General features: G+C 37.0%; 2 protein-coding genes across 3 annotated transcripts in view; one reads left to right on the plus strand and one right to left on the minus strand.

The window, feature by feature from the left end:
- mtrr (5-methyltetrahydrofolate-homocysteine methyltransferase reductase) overlaps positions 1-10843 on the minus strand; it is a 32179-nt gene extending 21336 nt beyond the window's left edge. The window contains exons 1-10 of one of the 2 annotated variants that reach the window (XM_067378636.1): positions 10695-10843; positions 8118-8271; positions 7865-8018; positions 7675-7792; positions 7220-7589; positions 6782-6895; positions 4978-5131; positions 4716-4801; positions 4343-4523; positions 86-128 (exon numbers count right to left, since the gene is read on the minus strand). In XM_067378636.1, coding sequence (XP_067234737.1) covers positions 86-128; positions 4343-4523; positions 4716-4801; positions 4978-5131; positions 6782-6895; positions 7220-7589; positions 7675-7792; positions 7865-8018; positions 8118-8261 — 1364 coding nt within the window. In that variant the 5' untranslated portion in view covers positions 8262-8271; positions 10695-10843. Of the gene's footprint in view, positions 1-85; positions 129-4342; positions 4524-4715; positions 4805-4977; positions 5132-6781; positions 6896-7219; positions 7590-7674; positions 7793-7864; positions 8019-8117; positions 8272-10694 lie in introns of both variants that reach the window. The other variant, XM_067378635.1, reaches the window with a different exon arrangement.
- A 308-nt stretch (positions 10844-11151) lies between these two features.
- cct5 (chaperonin containing TCP1, subunit 5 (epsilon)) lies at positions 11152-19351 on the plus strand. Its single transcript, XM_067378642.1, has 11 exons — positions 11152-11378; positions 11851-11911; positions 11990-12154; positions 14023-14221; positions 14326-14518; positions 15550-15699; positions 16071-16190; positions 17420-17605; positions 17707-17844; positions 17934-18114; positions 19080-19351. The coding sequence occupies exons 1-11, from the start codon at positions 11274-11276 to the stop codon at positions 19205-19207; spliced, it is 1626 nt and encodes a 541-aa protein (XP_067234743.1). The 5' UTR covers positions 11152-11273; the 3' UTR covers positions 19208-19351.
- The last annotated feature ends 24 nt before the right edge of the window (positions 19352-19375 follow it).

A 19375-nucleotide genomic window follows, 5' to 3' on the forward strand; every position in this document is an offset into this window, starting at 1 on the left:
ATAATGACCTAAAACCTGGATATGTCTTTGCTTTAATTTGTGTGTCCAAATATAAAGCACAGGTGTTTAAAACAAGGTCTCTTACCTGGCAGCGGAATAGGCTCTGGGCTGAAGCTTTGGCAAATGTTCTGTAATAAAGCAGAGGAGAAATCAGAGTTGGAGATGGTATTGTGACCTTGAGGCTATTCAACCATGCCTTGAGTTTCTCTTTTAGGGCATCCCCTCTTTGGATGTTACCCAAGCCTATTGAGTTTATCTATAGAGGGCTAATTTCTCAGAATAGCTAAATTCACAACAGTGTTTCATTTTGTCTGCCTTTATAGGACATGCTTGATGTTAAAAGCAAGTGCACTACATATAATATAAAAGATATAGTTTTAAGAATGCTAGAGGCTACTTGCAAATGGAAATATCAGCTAGACCAATAATATTAGGCCAACAATAAGTCAGTGATTAATAATTTTGGATTTTGAACATGTATCTTAATATTCAGCCAAAAATTCTGAAAAAAAAAAAAAAATATATATATATATATATATATATTAAGCAAAACCATTTTCAACAATGATAACATTTAAAAAAAAAAAAAAAAAAAAGTGCACCAAATCAGCATATTAGAATGTTTTTTGAAGGATCATGTGACACTAAAGACTGTAATAATGATGCTGATTTGTTTTTTAACTTAACATTAAAATTTTTTTTAAAAAGAATAGAGTTAATAATATTTTACATTATTACTCTACCTTTGGTAAAAGAAATGCAGTCTTGGTGAGCATAAGAGACTTTTCACAGAAACAGACACAATTTACTTTTAAACAGGATATTCAACATGTGGAAAAAGGGGCATGCATGTGAAATTACCCAGGTTGAATCTGATGTAAATGCAAATGATGGATGATACAAACAGAAAAAGTACAACTGAATTACACACTCACTGAAGACTCTGAAAGCATATCATAGTCAAAACTCTTATTGTATTAGAGTTTCCTAGTCGTGCCTTAAAGTCCCAAACAGAAAAACATCTGCTCTTGGTTACTGACACATTAATAAAAAGAGTTTTCATATTCTTGATGCAGAGGCTGTGAGGGAATTTAATGCATTTTCTCATATTATACATTATAAATTGTTTTTCATGTGAGAAAACAGACAAGCTACTGGCACCTTTGCTTTAGGTTTGTTTTCCTATTTTTAAATTATGCAGTGATAGCAGCTGCAGGAAGAATATATTGTAATCACTTACAAAAATATTATAATATTCAAAATGTATAAAAAAACATGTAATGTATAATAATATATAATTATACATATATAAAATATATAATAATACATTCACTTAATACATACATTTCCAAACAAAGCTTTAAATGTGTTTTAATGACCATTTTTGAATTTGGTTTCACCCAATAATATAGTTATAATACATTATAGCAAAAGGCTTTCAATGTTTTTTGGGGTTTTTTTTTCTAAACACAAAAGATGATATTTTGCAGAATGTCACTAACCAAACAGTTGATGGACACCATTGACTTCCATAGTATTTTTTTTTTCCATACTATGGAAGTCAATGGGATCCATCAACTTATTCTAAATATTTTCTTTTGTTTTCAGCAGAAGAAAGAAATTCAAAGGAAGGAACAACTTGAGAGTGAGTAAATTATGACAGAATTTTCATTTTTGGGTGAACTATCCCTTTAACACTAGCACTACCGGAATTCTATAACTACTAGAACTGCCAATAGCGGTCATTTTGACTGTTCATACCAGACAGCAGTGAATGTCATTTTTGTCATGTTATATTTACTTCAAAGCTTCTATGGTCATGTTTTATGAAAAATGTGGGGTAATTTAAGCATACATAATATAATATGTTTGTGATATTATTGTGTAAGAGCTACTAGACCTCCCACAAAAGTGTATGCCGCAATTTGCTTTCCGCAATTTGAATCCGGCAAGCTGGAGATCAAAGTTTTTCACCGCAGTTAAAATGTTGTTTTTGAAAGTCAAAATGTCAACAAATATAAAATGAAGCAGAATATTTTGTTAGATAAAAACATATTGTGAATTTTGGAAATGATTACATCTGTCTTTATTCAATACATTTTGACTTTTGGAGTTTACAATGCTTTAGCATTATCGGAAATGTTTGGACCACACGAATCAGAAACAATTTTATGCAGCCTCTAATGAAATCTAGAAAATCTTTTTTTACAAACCGGAATTATCTCTGAATCACTCTCAGAATCAGTGTCAGACGAACTGTCAAGAGACCAAGAGACATCGCTCTCTGCTCCTCCATCAGACTCTGCATCATCAATGTTCTCAAGCAAGGACAAAACCTCAGTGACAGTCATTTTCTTTCTTGTTGCCATTTTGACGGTAAAGCTAAGTTTTAGCTTAGCAAAAGCATACAAAACTGCCAGAGAAAGGTTGCTAGGCAACAACTACGCACATCTTTAACGGCGGGAAAAAGCGATGAGGAGATACAACGCCTGTAATATGTGCGGTCAAATTGACCGCTATGGCCATTCAAGGTAGAAATACTCAGAATTCTTTTGTGTTTTGTAATTTTAATAAAATAACAATGTTAAAATAAAATTTACATTAATTTAAGAAAAGTCATGGAACTGTAGTTATATGGGTTTTATTTCAACAAAGTTATTACATTGCAAATCTTTAAAACGGTCAAAATGACTGCCTTGGTAGTTCTAGTGTTAAAAGCAGTGGTTTCTCAGCTCAAATAGTGTTTAAAATTCCCCTTCATCAGTCAAAAACTGACATATAATTTTCTCCAATTCGCTGAAATGATGAATCAATTTGAAAATGTTCATTTCAAGCACACCATATGCGAATGCTGAAGGTCTTCAATATTATCAATTAATTACAATCAAACATTGAATACAGTGAGCAGCTGTTGCAATTACAGCCTCTCGTCAGTGCAAACAAATGCATCAAAAAGGCACATGGTGCTTTGGTGGGAAAAAAATCTGTTTTTTAATGTCGGAAAAGCCTGAAAGTCAGGGAAGAAACTGTTTGACTGATGACAATGATCTTACTGTCAGAACACACCAGTGCAGAGTGATTTTCGAAATAAAATGAATGTGCTGTCAGACACTGCTGTACCAGCATCTCTGTCGATTTGTGCCATGGAGAATGACCAAGTTAATCCTTAATTTGCCAAAGTCGCAGTATTTCGCACAGATTAAAACTTTACATGTACACGCATCCAATGCAACAATCCACTGGCCACGTCCGCATAAATCAGCGAGGGTCACTGCATTATGATTATCCTGCAGTTCTCTATATCCAAAGCATGATATGTATTAATAATTTCAGCTATACCAGCTGCTTCTCAAAATCAAGGTGACTGCACATTTCTCACCTTGATGGAGAATTTTATTGCATTTTACAGCAGATGATTACTGTACGACAAAAAACCTCCAAAACAACATATCCACGAAACATTGAAGGATTATACTGTATAAGGTTTATTATTACAAAATGTCATCTTTGTATAAGTCAATTACATGGCACAGTGATTTCTCAGACAGTGTGAAAAACCTACACTACCGGACAGCCAATGCTTTTTCTTCTTTTTTTTTCTTTCCAAGAAATGAATACTCTTATTCGGAAAGGAGGCATTAAACTGACCAAAAGTAACAGCAAAGACACTAATGATGTTGCAATTTATATTTCAAATAAATGCTATTCTTTTGAACTTTCTAAGAATCCTGAAAAAATATATCATGGTTTCCAAAAAATATATATATAAGAATATAATAAGAAAAATTCCAAATCAGCATATTAGAATAATTTCTGAAGGATCATGTGACACTGAAGACTGGAGTAATGGCTGAAAAGACCATCACAGGAATAAATTGCATATTAAAAAATATTAAAATAGAAAAGTTATTTTAAATTGTTATAGTGTTTTGCAACAGTACTATTTTTAATGTATTTTTATCAAATAAACAACCTTGGCAAGCATAAGAGACTTCAAAAATCATTAAAAAATCTTGACTGACTGCCTTAATTTTTTAGTTAATATTTGCAAAATGTATCATCATTATTCTTGTGTGCCCTGATATGCTTTGGTGAGACTTTCAATACAGCTATTGCAAAGTTTAAAATGTATTTTAAGTTAAAGAACAGTGTTTTGCCTGTAGATGGAGAGCAAAAAAAAGCAAAGCTGAACCTCTGATCTGATGTTGTTTTACTGCCACCTGGTGGTACCAGCACTGCAAACATCAGGCACATTTACCATGAAAACTGCATATGCAGATATGAAATGTAAAAAGCATCCCCATTCCAGTAAATTCAAAGCAGATCACATGTGTTTACTGACCAAACAGGAGGCTGAGCGGAGGTAGGCAGGATGGAAAGGCCTGAAGGAGATCCAGCACACATATGTTGGTGTCCCTGATGAAGCTGTTGTAGTCTGCTGAGCCTTCTTTACTACACAGCTCCAGAAGCCTTCTTTTCTCTGAACCGCTCCGAGTGAAGTCTGCCAACGCTCTCACAAACGCCTAAAAGAACAAGAGAACAGGGTCTGTCCAGGAACTTCAGACTACTGCCCCATGAAAGCTAAACAAATCATACTCACCGGTACATCAAAAGCACTGTTGCGTATAAAGTAGGAGCTAGTGCTAAATCAAAGGTTCAGAACTTCAACAGCACAGCAACTATCATGTTCAATAAGGTTAATAACACAAAATTACTTTTTTTGGAATGCTCCTTATCTCCAAACACCAGGTGAGAATAAACTGCAAAGAGCTGTTCTGTGGGATGTGAAGTGGAACCTTTGCTGCTGTAAAAGAAAAAAAAGTTGGCTATGTATGTATTTATGCAACATTTCTGGTTGTTCAATCTTAATCTAGTTCTCTGACTTGTTGGCAGAATATATTATGCTATCTCTTTACTAGCACAGTTTGAGGAGAATGTTCCTGGTGTAACTGATTGTGTCAACAATGGCTGCAATACCTTTCTTACTGCTGTTTTTAAGCAAGTTGACCTGAACAGCATAATTCTTTTGCATTTGCAGATCCAGTCTGAGCAGCAACTCTTCAACTTCACTGGCTCTGTTTGGACAGAGAATATCAAAGGAGTCTCCAGGCTGATAAGTAATGTCCTGCTCCTGGAGAGAGAACATTTATTATAACGCTTATCTTACACAGAGAACAAAACATATACATATTTGGTTGGAGGAAAATATAAACATGACTATTTGACTGATCCAAAACTACATTCTAAACTAAACTAAACTTATGAGTATTTAAATTTTGACATTACTGCATAATTAAATAGGGGTAATATATATACACATAGACACACTGATCAGGCATAACATTATGACTACTTTCCTAATATTGTGTTGGTCCCCCTTTTGCTGCCAAAACAGCCCTGACCCGTCAAGGCATGGACTCCTCTAGACCCCTGAAGGTGTGCTGTGGTATCTTGCACCAAGATGTTAGCAGCAGATCCTTTAAGTCCTGTAAGTTGCGAGGTGGAGCCTCCATGGATCAGACTTGTTTGTTCAGCACATCCCACAGATGCTCGATTGGATTGAGATGTGGGGAATTTGGAGGCCAAGTCAACACCTCAAACTCGTTGTTGTGCTCCTCAAACCATTCCTGAACCATTTTAGCTTTGTGCCAGGGCGCATTATCCTACTGAAAGAGTCCACAGCCACCAGGGAAAACTGTTTCCATGAAAGGGTGTACATGGTCTGCAGCAATGCTTAGGTAGGTGGTACGTGTCAAAGTAACATCCACATGGATGGCAGGACCCAAGGTTTCCCAGCAGAACATTGCCCAAAGCAACACACTGCCTCCGCCGGCTTGCCTGCTTCCTATAGTGCATCCTGGTGCCATGTGTTCCTCAGGTAAGCGACGCACATACAAAAGAAAATGTGATTCATCAGACCAGGTCACCTTCTTCCATTGCTCCGTGGTCCAGTTCTGATGTTCACTGTTGGCGCCTTTGGCAGTGGACAGAGGTCAGCATGGGCACCCCGACTGGTCTGCGGTTGTGCAGCCTCATACACAACAAACTGTGATGCACTGTGTATTCTGACACCTTTCTATCAGAACCAGCATTAACTTCTTGAGCAGTTTGAGCTACCGTAGCTTGGCTGTTGGATCGGACCACACGGGCCAGCCTTCGCTCCCCACGTGCATCAATGAGCCTTGGCCGCCCATGACCCTGTTGCCGGTTCACCACTGTTCCTTCCTTGGACCACTTTTGATAGATACTGACCACTGCAAACCGGGAACACCCCACAAGAGCTGCAGTTTTGGAGATGCTCTGACCGTCATCTAGTCATCACAATTTGGCCCTTGTCAAACTCGCTCAAATCCTTACGCTTGCCCACTTTTCCTGCTTCTAATACATCCACTTTGAGGACAAAATGTTCACTTACTGCCTAATATACAGGTGATGAAGAGATAATCAGTGTTATTCACTTCACCTGTCTGTGGTCATGTTATGCCTGATCAGTGTGTATATATATTGGGGCCTTTATATCGTTGGCTAGCAATAGCAAGCTTCTTAGTTCATACCAAACATTAGCTTAATCTTATTAGCTATTAAATATATAGCTATATCCCACTAAAATTTACTGTAAATTACTGTCACTAAATACAGTACATCACACAGCAAGGAAAACTTGGGGTCTTTAATATAGCTGAATACCTTGGCTAGAAGATGTTATAACTTCTGCATACATTGATTTTATATACTGTATATTGGTGCAAGATGCCACAGCACCCCTTATATATGGACTTACCGAAATATCAAGCTCCAGTAAGATGGCAGATTTCACTGCATCATCTTGAGTTAATTGAACTGCTTTTGAAATGGACACTTCACGATAACCGTCTTCACCAGATGGGATTGCATCCTGTGAACCGACACAAAGAAATTATATTTGATCCCATACTATCTATACCAGTGGTTTTCAACCTCTTTGACTCAAATGCCACCCATTGTCCAACACAATTATTCAAATCCCACCCTCCCGCCTCCCAAGTGGGTTATAATGAAATGCATAAATATTCCTAAATCCATGCTTACATAAATTATTGCAATGATTTTATGCAAATGGTTTTACAAGGAAACAGAATCTCTAATTCTCTGCCTTTCTTGTGTCTCATGAAAAAAGACCCATGGTATTAAAGATTAATCTCTATACTCTATAAATGTTGATTTTCCAGTAAGTCCATACCCCTTCAGTTGACGCCTCCTTTAAAACGACCTCTAGATATGAAGGGGGAAGTGCGGGAACTTTAAGAACAGACTCTGACAACGGTGATACAGATTGCTTCAGAGATGCAACCAATGAAGTAGAGCGAGTCTCTGCAACGCTGCTGTCAGTTTTCCCATTTTGTGAGTCTACTTCACTCAGCTTTAAAAGATTAAGATCAACTTCTAGATCTGCCTTGTTATTTTCCTGGCCGGATGCATTTTTATGATTATTGTCCTGTGTACATTCACTATGGGCAGGGTCCTGTTGATCCGAAGCAGACATGCTGGAAAATGTTTTTTTCAGAGCGTCCCAGAGTCCTTCAATCCAAGGATCCACCACTACTTCAAGTCTAGAAAGAAAAGAGTCCCAGAGTTTGACAAGGCATTTTATCAGAAAATCTGCTTTTTATATGGTTATTTAACATTCATGCTTACCCTGTGCCGTCATCCGCATGCCCAGTGGCATAGAAATGTTTAGCACCAAGTTGCTGCAGACGGCTGTCAATGGTCTTGCCCCCGTTGCAGAAATTTGCATAGTTTGTGTCTCCCAGACCTGCATATATAACATTATGAAAAAGTGCTCATGGGTGGAGCTAACACTTATATAACAGAAAGATCATCTTACCTAACAGTGCATAACGCAGATGGGAGAGGTGGTCGTGCGGCAGAGATTTATTCTTGATCTTTCTCACAAACTTCTGAGCAGTGTCTGGAGGGTCACCATCACCAGTTGTGGAAACCACAAAAACAACTGGCCGGATTTCGCTGTCCAAGTTATACTGGGGATGAATGGGAATGCACGAGATGCATTAGTCAGTTTTGACATGTGGCTGTCTAAGATTTGATATCCATGAAAGTAATGGTATTAAGAAACATACTTTGTCCTGGTTGCTCAGACAGCTGATGTCAGCTGTAAATCCATGATCAGCAGCTTGTTCGCAGATCTCTTCAGCTATTGACTGAGCCTGACCGCGCTGAGATCCATACAGTATCAAGAAGAGAGCAGCGGCTTCACACGGCATATTATCATAGCTGGACAAAGAGAGTTAAGATGTTGGAAATCATTTGCATCTCAGAAAAAGGTACAAAGGCTGTCACTGGGGCGACACCCTTTTAAAATGTACACCTTTGTTACCCCTAAAGTGTGCATATAAGTAACTTAAAGGTATACAGTGGGTACGGAAAGTATTTAGACCCCCTTAAATTTTTCACTCTTTATTATATTGCAGCCATTTGCTAAAATCATTTAAGTTCATTTTTTTCTGCATTAATGTACATATTGACAGAAAAACACAGAATTGTTGACATTTTTGCTGATTTATTAAAAAATAAAAACTGAAATATCACATGGTCCTAAGTATTCAGACCCTTTGCTCAGTATTTAGTAGAAGCACCCTTTTGATCTAATACAGCCATGAGTCTTTTTGGGAAAGATGCAACAAGTTTTTCACACCTGGATTTGGGGATCCTCTGCCATTCCTCCTTGCAGATCCTCTCCAGTTCTGTCAGTTTGGATGGTAAACGTTGGTGGACAGCCATTTTTAGGCCTCTCCAGAGATGCTCAGTTGGGTTTAAGTCAGGGCTCTGGCTGGGCCATTCAAGAACAGTCACAGTTGTTGTGAAGCCACTCCTTTGTTATTTTAGCTGTGTGCTTAGGGTCATTGTCTTGTTGGAAGGTAAACCTTCGGCCCAGTCTGAGGTCCTGAGCACTCTGGAGAAGGTTTTCATCCAGGTTATCCTTGTACTTGGCCGCATTCATCTTTCCCTCAATTGCAACCAGTCATCCTGTCCCTGAAGCTGAAAAACACCCCCACAGCATGATGCTGCCACCACCATGCTTCACTGTTGGGACTGTATTGGACAGGTGATGAGCAGTAACTGGTTTTCTCCACACATACCGCTTAGAATTAAGGCCAAAAAGCTCATCTTGGTCTCATCAGACCAGAGAATCTTATTTCTCACCATCTTGGCAAACTCCATGCAGGCTTTCATGTGTCTTGCACTGAGGAGAGGCTTCCGTCGGGCCACTCTGCCATAAAGCCCCGACTGGTGGAGGGCTGCAGTGATGGTTGACTTTCTACAACTTTCTCCCATCTCCCGACTGGAGCTCAGCCACAGTGATCTTTGGGTTCTTCTTTACCTCTCTCACCAAGGCTCTTCTCCCCCGATAGCTCAGTTTGGCTGGACGGCCAGCTCTAGGAAGGGTTCTGGTCATCCCAAACGTCCCATGTGCTCTTAGGAACCTTAAGTGCAGCAGAAATTTTTTTGAAACCTTGGCCAGATCTGTGCCTTGCTACAATTCTGTCTCTGAGCTCTTCAGGCAGTTCCTTTGACCTCATGATTCTCATTTGCTCTGACATGCACTGTGAGCTGTAAGATCTTATATAGACAGGTGTGTGGCTTTCCTAATCAAGTCCAATCAGTATAATCAAACACAGCTGGACTCAAATGAAGGTGTAGAACCATCTCAAGGATGATCAGAAGAAATGGACAGCACCTGAGTTAAATATATGAGTGTCACAGCAAAGGGTCTGAATACTTAGGACCATGTGATATTTCAGTTTTTCTTTTTTTAAAAATGTCAACAATTCTGTGTTTTTCTGTCAATATGGGGTGCTGTGTGCATATGAATGGGGGGAAAAATAAACTTAAATGATTTTAGCAAATGGCTGCAATAACAAAGAGTGAACAATTTAAGGGGGGTCCGAATACTTTCCGTACCCACTGTAAGTACCTAAATGGTATATATTAGAACCTTTTGAAAGATTTTGTCTCAGTGAAAGCTTTTATACCTTTATTTCTGAGAGCGAAGCAATAAAAATGTTGAATTATTTTTATTTTATAAAACATAATTTAACAAACAAAATATTATTTTTTGTACTTATATGATATATTATTTGTTTTTATAAAACATTATTTATAAATATTATTTAATAAACTATTCATTTAAAATAAAATTAAGTATCAAATAAATAATAAATGTATCAGTCTGGATCCCTCAAACCTGGTTTTGAACAAGGGCGTTGTAACAATCATTTATATAAGCATTAATATTTAACTTACATTTTTCTTTCTTCTAACTGTAATGTGAATTAGTATTTTACTTGTTCTAAAATGAGGTTCTGTGTTTACAACCATGTGTTTATGAAAGTGCAATCTTAAATCTATTAACAAATTCAAAATATATCACATTTAAATATGATTTATATGATGTTTACATGCTTATGGAGCAATAACAATCTTTCATAAGTGTAAACCAGAATTAAACAGCTCTGATGATCATGTGATTATTTACATAAGCCATGAAAAAATGCCAAAGAAATCAAAACAGTCATTTAAAGTTGACAGTCCTGTGTTAAATACAGCAACGACCTTTTTAGACTAACCAAACTTCAGAACAAACGTCGGTCATAAATGTACAATATGAGCGGTGGGATTAAATTAATAAAATTTACCTTTTTATTAATGACAACTCCAACCGCGTCTTCGGTCGAGAAACACAGTGAATTCCGCACTGGCATGCTTACAGAAGTACTATGAACTGGTGAAACATGTAACCGGATATTACATTACTGTGGACGCGCACATGGCCTTGCAGAAATAAACAATTTGTAAATTATAACATACTATTCAACGACAAACTTCAATATGTCTAGTCAATCTGTATGGAATATAAACCTGTGGCTGAAATCGCGTTATTTGTTGGAGTTATCGCGATAGTAGGATAAACCATTAATATGTTTCATTTTTACATTTTGGTAGATATGTTTTTTTCTTTCTTTCTCTTTACTAAATCATTTTCTGAAGTGTTTTAAACATTTTTGGTAATTAGTAACTCAATGACTCTTTTAAAATGTACCCAAAAATGCCGTTGACGTTATGACGTACTGCACTTAGTTTGGTCCGTCCCGCCCCGAGATTCTTCCAGAACTAGCCGGCATACCCACGCATCGAGGTGCACGGCTAGAGGATTAAACTATCCTATATAAAATCATTTTAAATAGCTGTGCATTTCTCTGGGGTGGAGATTAAAAATGTCCGCATTTGGGACCCTTGCCTTCGATGAATATGGAAGGCCTTTCCTCATCATTAAGGACCAGGACAAGAAATCTCGCTTGACTGGCCTGGAAGCGCTGAAGGTACAAAAGCTAACGGGCTAGCCTGTTCTCTGAGCTTTTTGACTCTTCATTTGATCATATCTATAATCCAGACAACTACAAACTGTTTCGTGTTTTAAACTGTTATTTATTACAGTCTGCTTTTGTAGTGCGACATGGAGATAATGTCTTCCTTTATTGCGTATTTTATTGTCTAATGCGATCAATAATGTGCCTCATGTCAACCAGCGGATGGTCCATGTGCTTCCTCTAGCGGCGTTGAGTCATGATGCGAAAACAGGGAAACATTAAGAAAAATATATTTTTTTCTTCACGAGGCAACTGTAATTGTACCTTTACTTTATTTTTATGCAAATTGCTTGTCAAGAATACTAAAAGTATTGTTGTTTGTGACACACCATACAATAACAATATGAGATCATGCAATGTTCAAGATTTCATCTATGCTGTTTATAATGTGCATATATTCTAATGTCATTCCTGTCTATTTCAGTCTCACATCATGGCAGCAAAAGCAGTTGCAGGCACCCTGAAAACATCACTGGGGCCAAATGGTGAGTCCTCAGTTCTGCATGTAGCCTTGCTAGTCCGTTCCTTGCTGTTTTCATAATGCGCATTAATACTGTTCACAGGACTTGACAAGATGATGGTGGATAGGGATGGTGAGGTGACCGTGACCAATGATGGTGCAACGATCCTCAGCATGATGGATGTGGACCATCAGATTGCCAAGCTCATGGTTGAACTCTCCAAGTCTCAAGATGATGAAATTGGAGATGGAACCACTGGTGTTGTTGGTGAGTTTGCTTTTCTTTGACAGCTCCCTCCTCCTCTGACTAAACATAATAACCAGCTAACTGCAAACAGGTTGCAGAGTTTGGCTTTTTTATTGCTTGTCATTGATCGAACTCTCCTAATTCCCCCCTGCATTAGAGCTGCATGATTATAGATAAATTAAGAATCACAATTTTGTTTTGTTTTTTAAACGAGATCATGATTCTGAACTGACAACTAAACAAAATAACATGTAATTTACTAGAGGTTCTGATAAATGTTAATTGCTGCAGTCTATTTAAAGTGTTTGAGTCTGAATAAATTAATATTTTGAAATTGATTTGAAGGAATGATTCAACGACTCACGCATAGACTTCTTGTTTCCTTACTGGATGAATCAGCATTTTTTTAACAAATCTCTTGAATTAATAATTCAGTGACACATTTACACCTATAATGATGTAATTGATAATTTTAATCTGCAAGGATGCATTAAATTGATCAAAAGTGGCAGTAAAGGCATTTGTAATGTTACAGAAGATTTCCATTTCAAATAAATGCTGTTCTTTTGAACTTTCTATTCATCAAAGAAATTGTGAAAAAAAAAAAAAAAAATCCACAAAAAAAAATGCAGTTTCCACAAAAATATTAAGCAGCACATTGTTTTCACAGTTGATAATGTTTATTTTTGCATCAAACCAGCATATTGGGATCATGTGACACTGATGGAATTTTAAGCAGCCATTACTCCAGTCTTCACAGGAAAAAATGACAACTTAAAAGATATGACAATAAAAAGTAGTTAGTAAATGGTAAAGGCACAATATGTAATATTTTTGGAATAAAATATCCAAAAACCACTAGAACGATGTTATATATTATGTTGACACTTGTACTTGCATTATCCCAAATGTTTCCAAGAATGTTTAAATCCAAAGAAATAAGTAATTTTAACCAGGACACCGACCGTGTGAGCAACTGTTCGTATACATTCATAGACAGAAAATAATTTGTTATACAGCTCAACACAGTTAGTCTTATTGTTTAAATTTCGTTTTCTTGATTTACCACGAGTACCATGTTTTACCATAACCTAATATTCATCTAGCCTACTACAGTGTGCATTGTCTCATAGTAGCCACCAAGCGAACACACTGTTGCATTGAAACAACTTTCAACACACAAATGTCTCTAATATGATAAACAGTGATGCATTACCCCACATACGCATGACCGGAAGAAGCAGTAGCGGTCAACTGCAACAATAAAAGCTCTACTGCTCTTGAACCATGTGTCATGCTGGTCTCTCATTAGCGGTCTCTCCAGCGGCCTAGTTCTACTCCAACAGCTTTCAGCCACACCCTGCTTCATACTACAGTAACGTTAATAAATCTATAATACATTAGCTCATCCATGAATATGATTTCTGCCCAAGTCCCGTCGGACTCTTTTCCATCAGCTGTAGACATTAAGACAACACCTCCTATGATTTCACGAAATCAAGGCGTCATCAAGCTACGCCTTTGTTCTGAGTAAGTGACCTCTAGCGGCCAAAAACTACATATTGTGCCTTTTAAATTGTAATTTTTCACAATTGTGCTGTTTTGACTAAATAATTCCACCCTTTGTGATTAATAAAAGACATTTAAAAAAAATCTTGCTGATCCCAGATTTTTGAATGTTGGTGGTGTGTTTTTTTAGATAATCTAAAATTTGATATGTATATGTAGATTCCATGTATGTCTATCTGTAAGCTACAGTAGTAGACATCTTTTAATTTGTAATATGCTAAAGTTCAACTCAAAAGTGCTATATTGAAGTATGTTTTGAAGCATATTTCTTGTTTACTCAGTGAAGCTTTGTGGTCTAATGTGTATGTTTGCCCCTGTAGTCTTGGCAGGAGCTCTTCTGGAACAGGCTGAGCAGCTGTTAGATAAAGGCATTCACCCCATCAGGATCGCCGATGGTTATGACCAGGCCGCAAAGATTGCCATCGAGCAGCTTGACAAAATTGGTGATAGCTTCCCAGTGGATCCCAAAAACACAGAGCCTCTTATTCAGACGGCCATGACCACGCTAGGGTCCAAAGTGTGAGTGTCTCTGTTACTAGTTGTTTGAAATGAACCGTTTATTACTGAGAATATTGTAAGGGATCATCAAAATAATCTTTTTTTTTTTTTTTTTTGGTTCATAGGATCAACCGGTGCCACAGACAGATGGCAGAGATTGCAGTCAATGCCATCCTGACAGTTGCAGACATGGAGAGGAAGGATGTCGACTTTGAGCTCATCAAAGTGGAAGGGAAAGTCGGTGGTAAACTAGAGGATACTCAGCTCATCAAAGGTGTCATTGTGGACAAAGAGTTCAGTCACCCTCAAATGCCCAAGGTTTGTGTTTACTGTTAAATTGCCTCTGTTATGCTTTTTTGAATATTACCTTTCATGCAATGTAGCTGTCTGTGAATGTAAACGATCTGCAAAGTTGTGAAGCTGAAAGTGCATGATAAAGTTATTCTCTCAAATGAAATAATCGACTCTAAACAGCCTAAGTGAATCATTAGTAATTCAAATCCCACTTTTGCAACGGCCACACATCAGTTGTGCTGCGTCCCAATTTGCATACTATATTATACAATATTGCAAAAGCAAATACTTTTGTAAACACTTCCAAAGGATGAGGATGTGAAGAGTCAGTGGTTAAAATTACTACAGCGATACAACCGAAGAATAACATTTCCATGATTGCTTCTCAAATCTTCTTGAGGTCTAAATGGGATTTGCAAAATACAGTATGCACTTTTATTGATACAGTTAAATGATACAGTTCCCACGTGCACTCCCAATAAATTCGAAATATACACATCGGTTTGTTGATGGATGTACACTTGTTAATGTTGATGTGGAAGAATTACACTTGCAACATCTCATAATATACGTCATACTGAGTAGTGTATCACTGAGAAACGTCCTGCTCAAGTTGTCCTTGTGATGGAGGCTTGGGATGAATAACTAGTTCTTCCATTGTTTCATCATCGAACCTGCTCTTGGATTGATATGGTAAAATCAATGCCATTGTTACTGTCCGTACAGTGTGTTCAATTGCTGAGGCTTAGGAAGCTGAAGTTCAAGAAGCTGCCAACAGGTGCTGTAAGCGGTAGACCAATCATAACAGATTGGGTTGTCTGGCCAATCAGAGCAGAGCAGGTTGCAGAAAGGAGGGGTTTAGAGAGACTGAAGCGTTGGTCGAGTTGTTTGCGAATTTCATGCATGTAAACCTGTTAGAGGAGGCCTCCAAAACGAAATTAAGAACCTTTAAAATGGCATAATAGGGGCACTTTAATATTCATTCCTGGTTGGACATGCATGGCATTGTGCATAAGGTCTTTCTTAAAAAAAATTTGTTTTATATATTCCTCTAGGTACTGAAAGACACAAAAATTGCCATCCTCACCTGCCCATTTGAGCCACCCAAGCCCAAAACCAAGCATAAGCTTGACGTGACCTCAGTGGAGGACTATAAAGCTCTGCAGAAGTATGAGAAGGACAAGTTTGAGGAAATGATTCGACAGGTCTGTACATTGCTTGTTCTGTTTGTGTGCTTTCCTAAGAGATATTGTTTTAACTCATTATTTTTGTATTTAATATGTGTAAGAACATTTAATAATGTTAATATTATTTAATATGTTAGTATAGTGAAAACAGGAACATCTAAATGCAGTTTTATTTTACAGATTAAAGTGCCTTAAAGATATCTTATCAGTTTCTTTAAGAAATCTTTTGATGTTTCGCCTTCGTCAGTATGGAGTTATTTAGAGCTACGAAATTGAATATTCTGGAATAACAAGGGCAGTTTTCATTGAAACTAAAATGTATTGCATCCAGAATTTGATTTTAATGATAAATCTCCCACCCCCATCCTGTTCCAACACTTTCTCTAAAGGTCAAGGACACCGGGGCTAATCTTGCCATTTGCCAGTGGGGATTTGACGACGAGGCCAATCATTTACTCCTGCAGAATGAGCTTCCTGCCGTCCGCTGGGTCGGTGGACCTGAGATTGAGGTTTGTAAAAAGTACACTGCAACACAATACTGTTTAAAATGTCTTTTCTCCAGTGTTGTGACGTATTTCCAATTGAAACAGAATATTTAATAGAGGGCAGAGTTATACTTTAGCGCTCCTCCTCCCCATCTCTCGCTCGTAGCAGATTAACGGTTGCAGAGGAGTGGTTTACGCGTTTTCATCCCAAGCCGTCAAACTGACGTAATCAGGGAAGGAACCGCCATTCCAGACCGGAAGTAACTAGATTTTGATTAAAGATTACCGCGACAAACAATTTTTTCAGTGTATTAACTTGCACTAATTAATTGTTTACCACAAGACTAGTAATATGCACTAACAAAGTAAATAGGGTTGATTTTGATTTAATGCTGACTTTAAAAGTTTGGGGTCAGTATGAGTTTTTTTTTTTTTTTTGCGCTTTTCAAGAAGTCTTATGCTCACCAAGCATTTAATTGATCAAATACTGTGAAATATAAAATAACTATTTTAATATTTTTTTAAAATGTAATGTATTACTGTGATGCAAAGCTGAATTTTCACCCTCATTACTCCAGTCTTCAGTGTCATGATCCTTCAGAAATCATTCTTATATGATGATTTGGTTCTCAAGTAACATTTCTTATCAATGGTAAAATCAATTGTGCTGCTTGAAGTCAGCATGAAATCAAAACTGACCCTATTTATTTTGTTAGCACACATTACTAGTCTTGTGTGGTAAACAATTCATCCATGCAAGTTAATCAAAAAAAAAAAAAAAAGATTTGTCTTTAATCAAAATCTGAAATTGTACTTCCCCTCTGGAATGGCCTTCCTTCTCTGATGTCAGTTTGATGGCTTGGGTAGAACCAAACCAATGGCTCTGAGAAAAACAAGCCATGCTCTCTATTCTTCTCTTTTAATCTTCCGTTTCACTCGGAAAATATGTCATAATAGTGTCGGTCTTAACTTCTGTTTCATGCAAACTTTAATCATTTTCAAAATTTAAAGTTCAAAACAATAGCATTTCTTTAAAGACTTTTATAATGTTACAAAAGATTTGTTTCAGAGTCACTTTTGCTAAATAAAAGTACAGTATTGGGTATGAAAAGTATACCGTTCAAAGAAAAACTTCCAGACCCCAGACTTTAGAATGCTAGGGTATCTCACAACATTGTCTTCAGCTTTAGCACTGATGAGTTACTAATGTCTTTTGAGAGTCTGAACAAACAATTTTATGCAAACATTTCCAGCTCATCGCAATTGCTACTGGAGGACGTATTGTACCCCGATTCAGCGAGCTGACCCCAGAAAAGTTGGGCTGTGCTGGGTTGGTGAAGGAAATCTGCTTTGGGACCACTAAAGACAGAATGCTGGTTATTGAGGAGTGCAAGAACTCCAGAGCCGTGACGATCTTCATCCGAGGAGGAAACAAAATGGTAAAGAGTTGCTAAAATGGGATTTTGCCCCCTCAAGATATAAATTTTTTTTTTTGTTACAATCTTGTGATCTCCATCACCTATTCATCTGAATCATTTAGATTATCGAAGAGGCTAAGAGAGCTCTTCATGACGCTCTGTGCGTCATCCGTAACCTTGTAAAGGATAACCGCATTGTGTATGGTGGTGGTGCCTCAGAGATCTCCTGCGCTCTTGCGGTCAACCTGGCAGCTGATAAGGTACTCTATTTTTGGTGTCATCTGTACTCTTCTGAGGTACAAGCGGTTTTTGTTAAGCATATTTCTAAAACACTCTGCTTCTATTACAGTGCCCCTCTCTGGAACAGTATGCTATGAGAGCGTTCGCTGACGCTCTGGAGGTCATCCCTATGGCACTTGCCGAGAACAGTGGTTTGAACCCTATTCAGACGATGACCGAAGTCAGAGCCCGACAAGTCAAAGAAAACAACTCTGCACTTGGAATTGACTGCCTTCATTTATCAACAAATGGTATGGACTTTTTTAATATACTATTTAAAATATAATTATTGAAAATACTCAACAGAATAGGCAAATGTATTAAAAAAAAAAAAGTAAATAGACTAATACATGATATTCTTAAATTATTCGTTTTGCTCTTAATGGTCGTCTATTCATTGTCAACTGTTTTCTATAAGTGTTTGTATTGGCTAACGTTTATTCAGTGAATGTTTGTCTTGTTTATGATATACAATTATCAAATGCAAAGATGGTTCGTTACAAATAGAAACCGTTTTTTCCTGTGGGATTTAGTATCATATTAGGATATTGGAATAATTAAGTATTTTAAATGAATCGCATGTAAACTCAATGTTTTTACTGTTTTCTAAGGGTTTCTTAATTTTGGACTAGTTTTCATTACAAAACCTGTATAAACTACTGTCGGGTTAGTCGTAGTATGTAAATATAGCCTATTTGAAATTGCAAACAAAAACATTTTAGTTCATATTAAATAACTTGATGCATCAATTCTTGATGCAAAGAGTTTGTCAGATTGGCAGGTCTGCAGTAGAAATAATACACTAAATTTAAAAATGTAATTTATTCCTCTGATGGAAAAGTATCATTACTTCAGTCTTTAGTGTCACATTCTTTAAAAATCATTCTAATATACTGATTTGGTGCACAGGAAACATTTATTATTATCATCAAAAAACAGTTATGCCACATTATTTTTGTGGAAATCACGATACATTTTTCCCAGGATTCATTGATTAGAAAGTTTAAAAGAGCATTATGAATTAAATCTTTACTGAATCATTTTAATGCATCTATTTCATTTAAAAAAAAATAATAATTACTGACCCCAAACTTTTGAACACTAGTGTATTTTTTTTATTTTTTTATTACAATAATAATATGTAATGGATTCAGTCTTAAACTGATACATAAAATAACTTTGGCCTTAAATTTGATTTAAATCGTGACTTTTGCAGACATGAAGCAACAGCATGTGATCGAGACCCTCATTGGAAAGAAACAGCAGATTTCTCTGGCCACTCAAGTAGTCCGGATGATTCTGAAGATTGATGACATCAGGGGTCCCGGAGAGCCTGAAGACTGAGCGACGTGTTGCTGTGTTGAAATGAACGGTCTCGAGCACTTTTAGAGGAATGTGTCGAACCTGTACTGTTATTTATCATTTGATACAGTTCAATGTAGTACCGAAGTGATCATTAAACTTTTTGTTTTCAAATCTTTGTTGTCATTATTTTATTTTAATCTTGAGTAG

Source organism: Chanodichthys erythropterus, chromosome 23 (assembly GCF_024489055.1).
Source record: "Chanodichthys erythropterus isolate Z2021 chromosome 23, ASM2448905v1, whole genome shotgun sequence".
Lineage (NCBI taxonomy): Eukaryota > Metazoa > Chordata > Actinopteri > Cypriniformes > Xenocyprididae > Chanodichthys > Chanodichthys erythropterus.

Coding starts and splice junctions, on each gene's coding strand:
- cct5 (XM_067378642.1), top strand. CDS start 11,274: ATGTCCGCATTTGGGACCCTTGCCTTCGATGAATATGGAAGGCCTTTC. Junction 17,606..17,706: donor TCCGAGGAGGAAACAAAATG/GTAAAGAGTTGC, acceptor TGAATCATTTAG/ATTATCGAAGAGGCTAAGAG. Junction 18,115..19,079: donor CCTTCATTTATCAACAAATG/GTATGGACTTTT, acceptor TGACTTTTGCAG/ACATGAAGCAACAGCATGTG.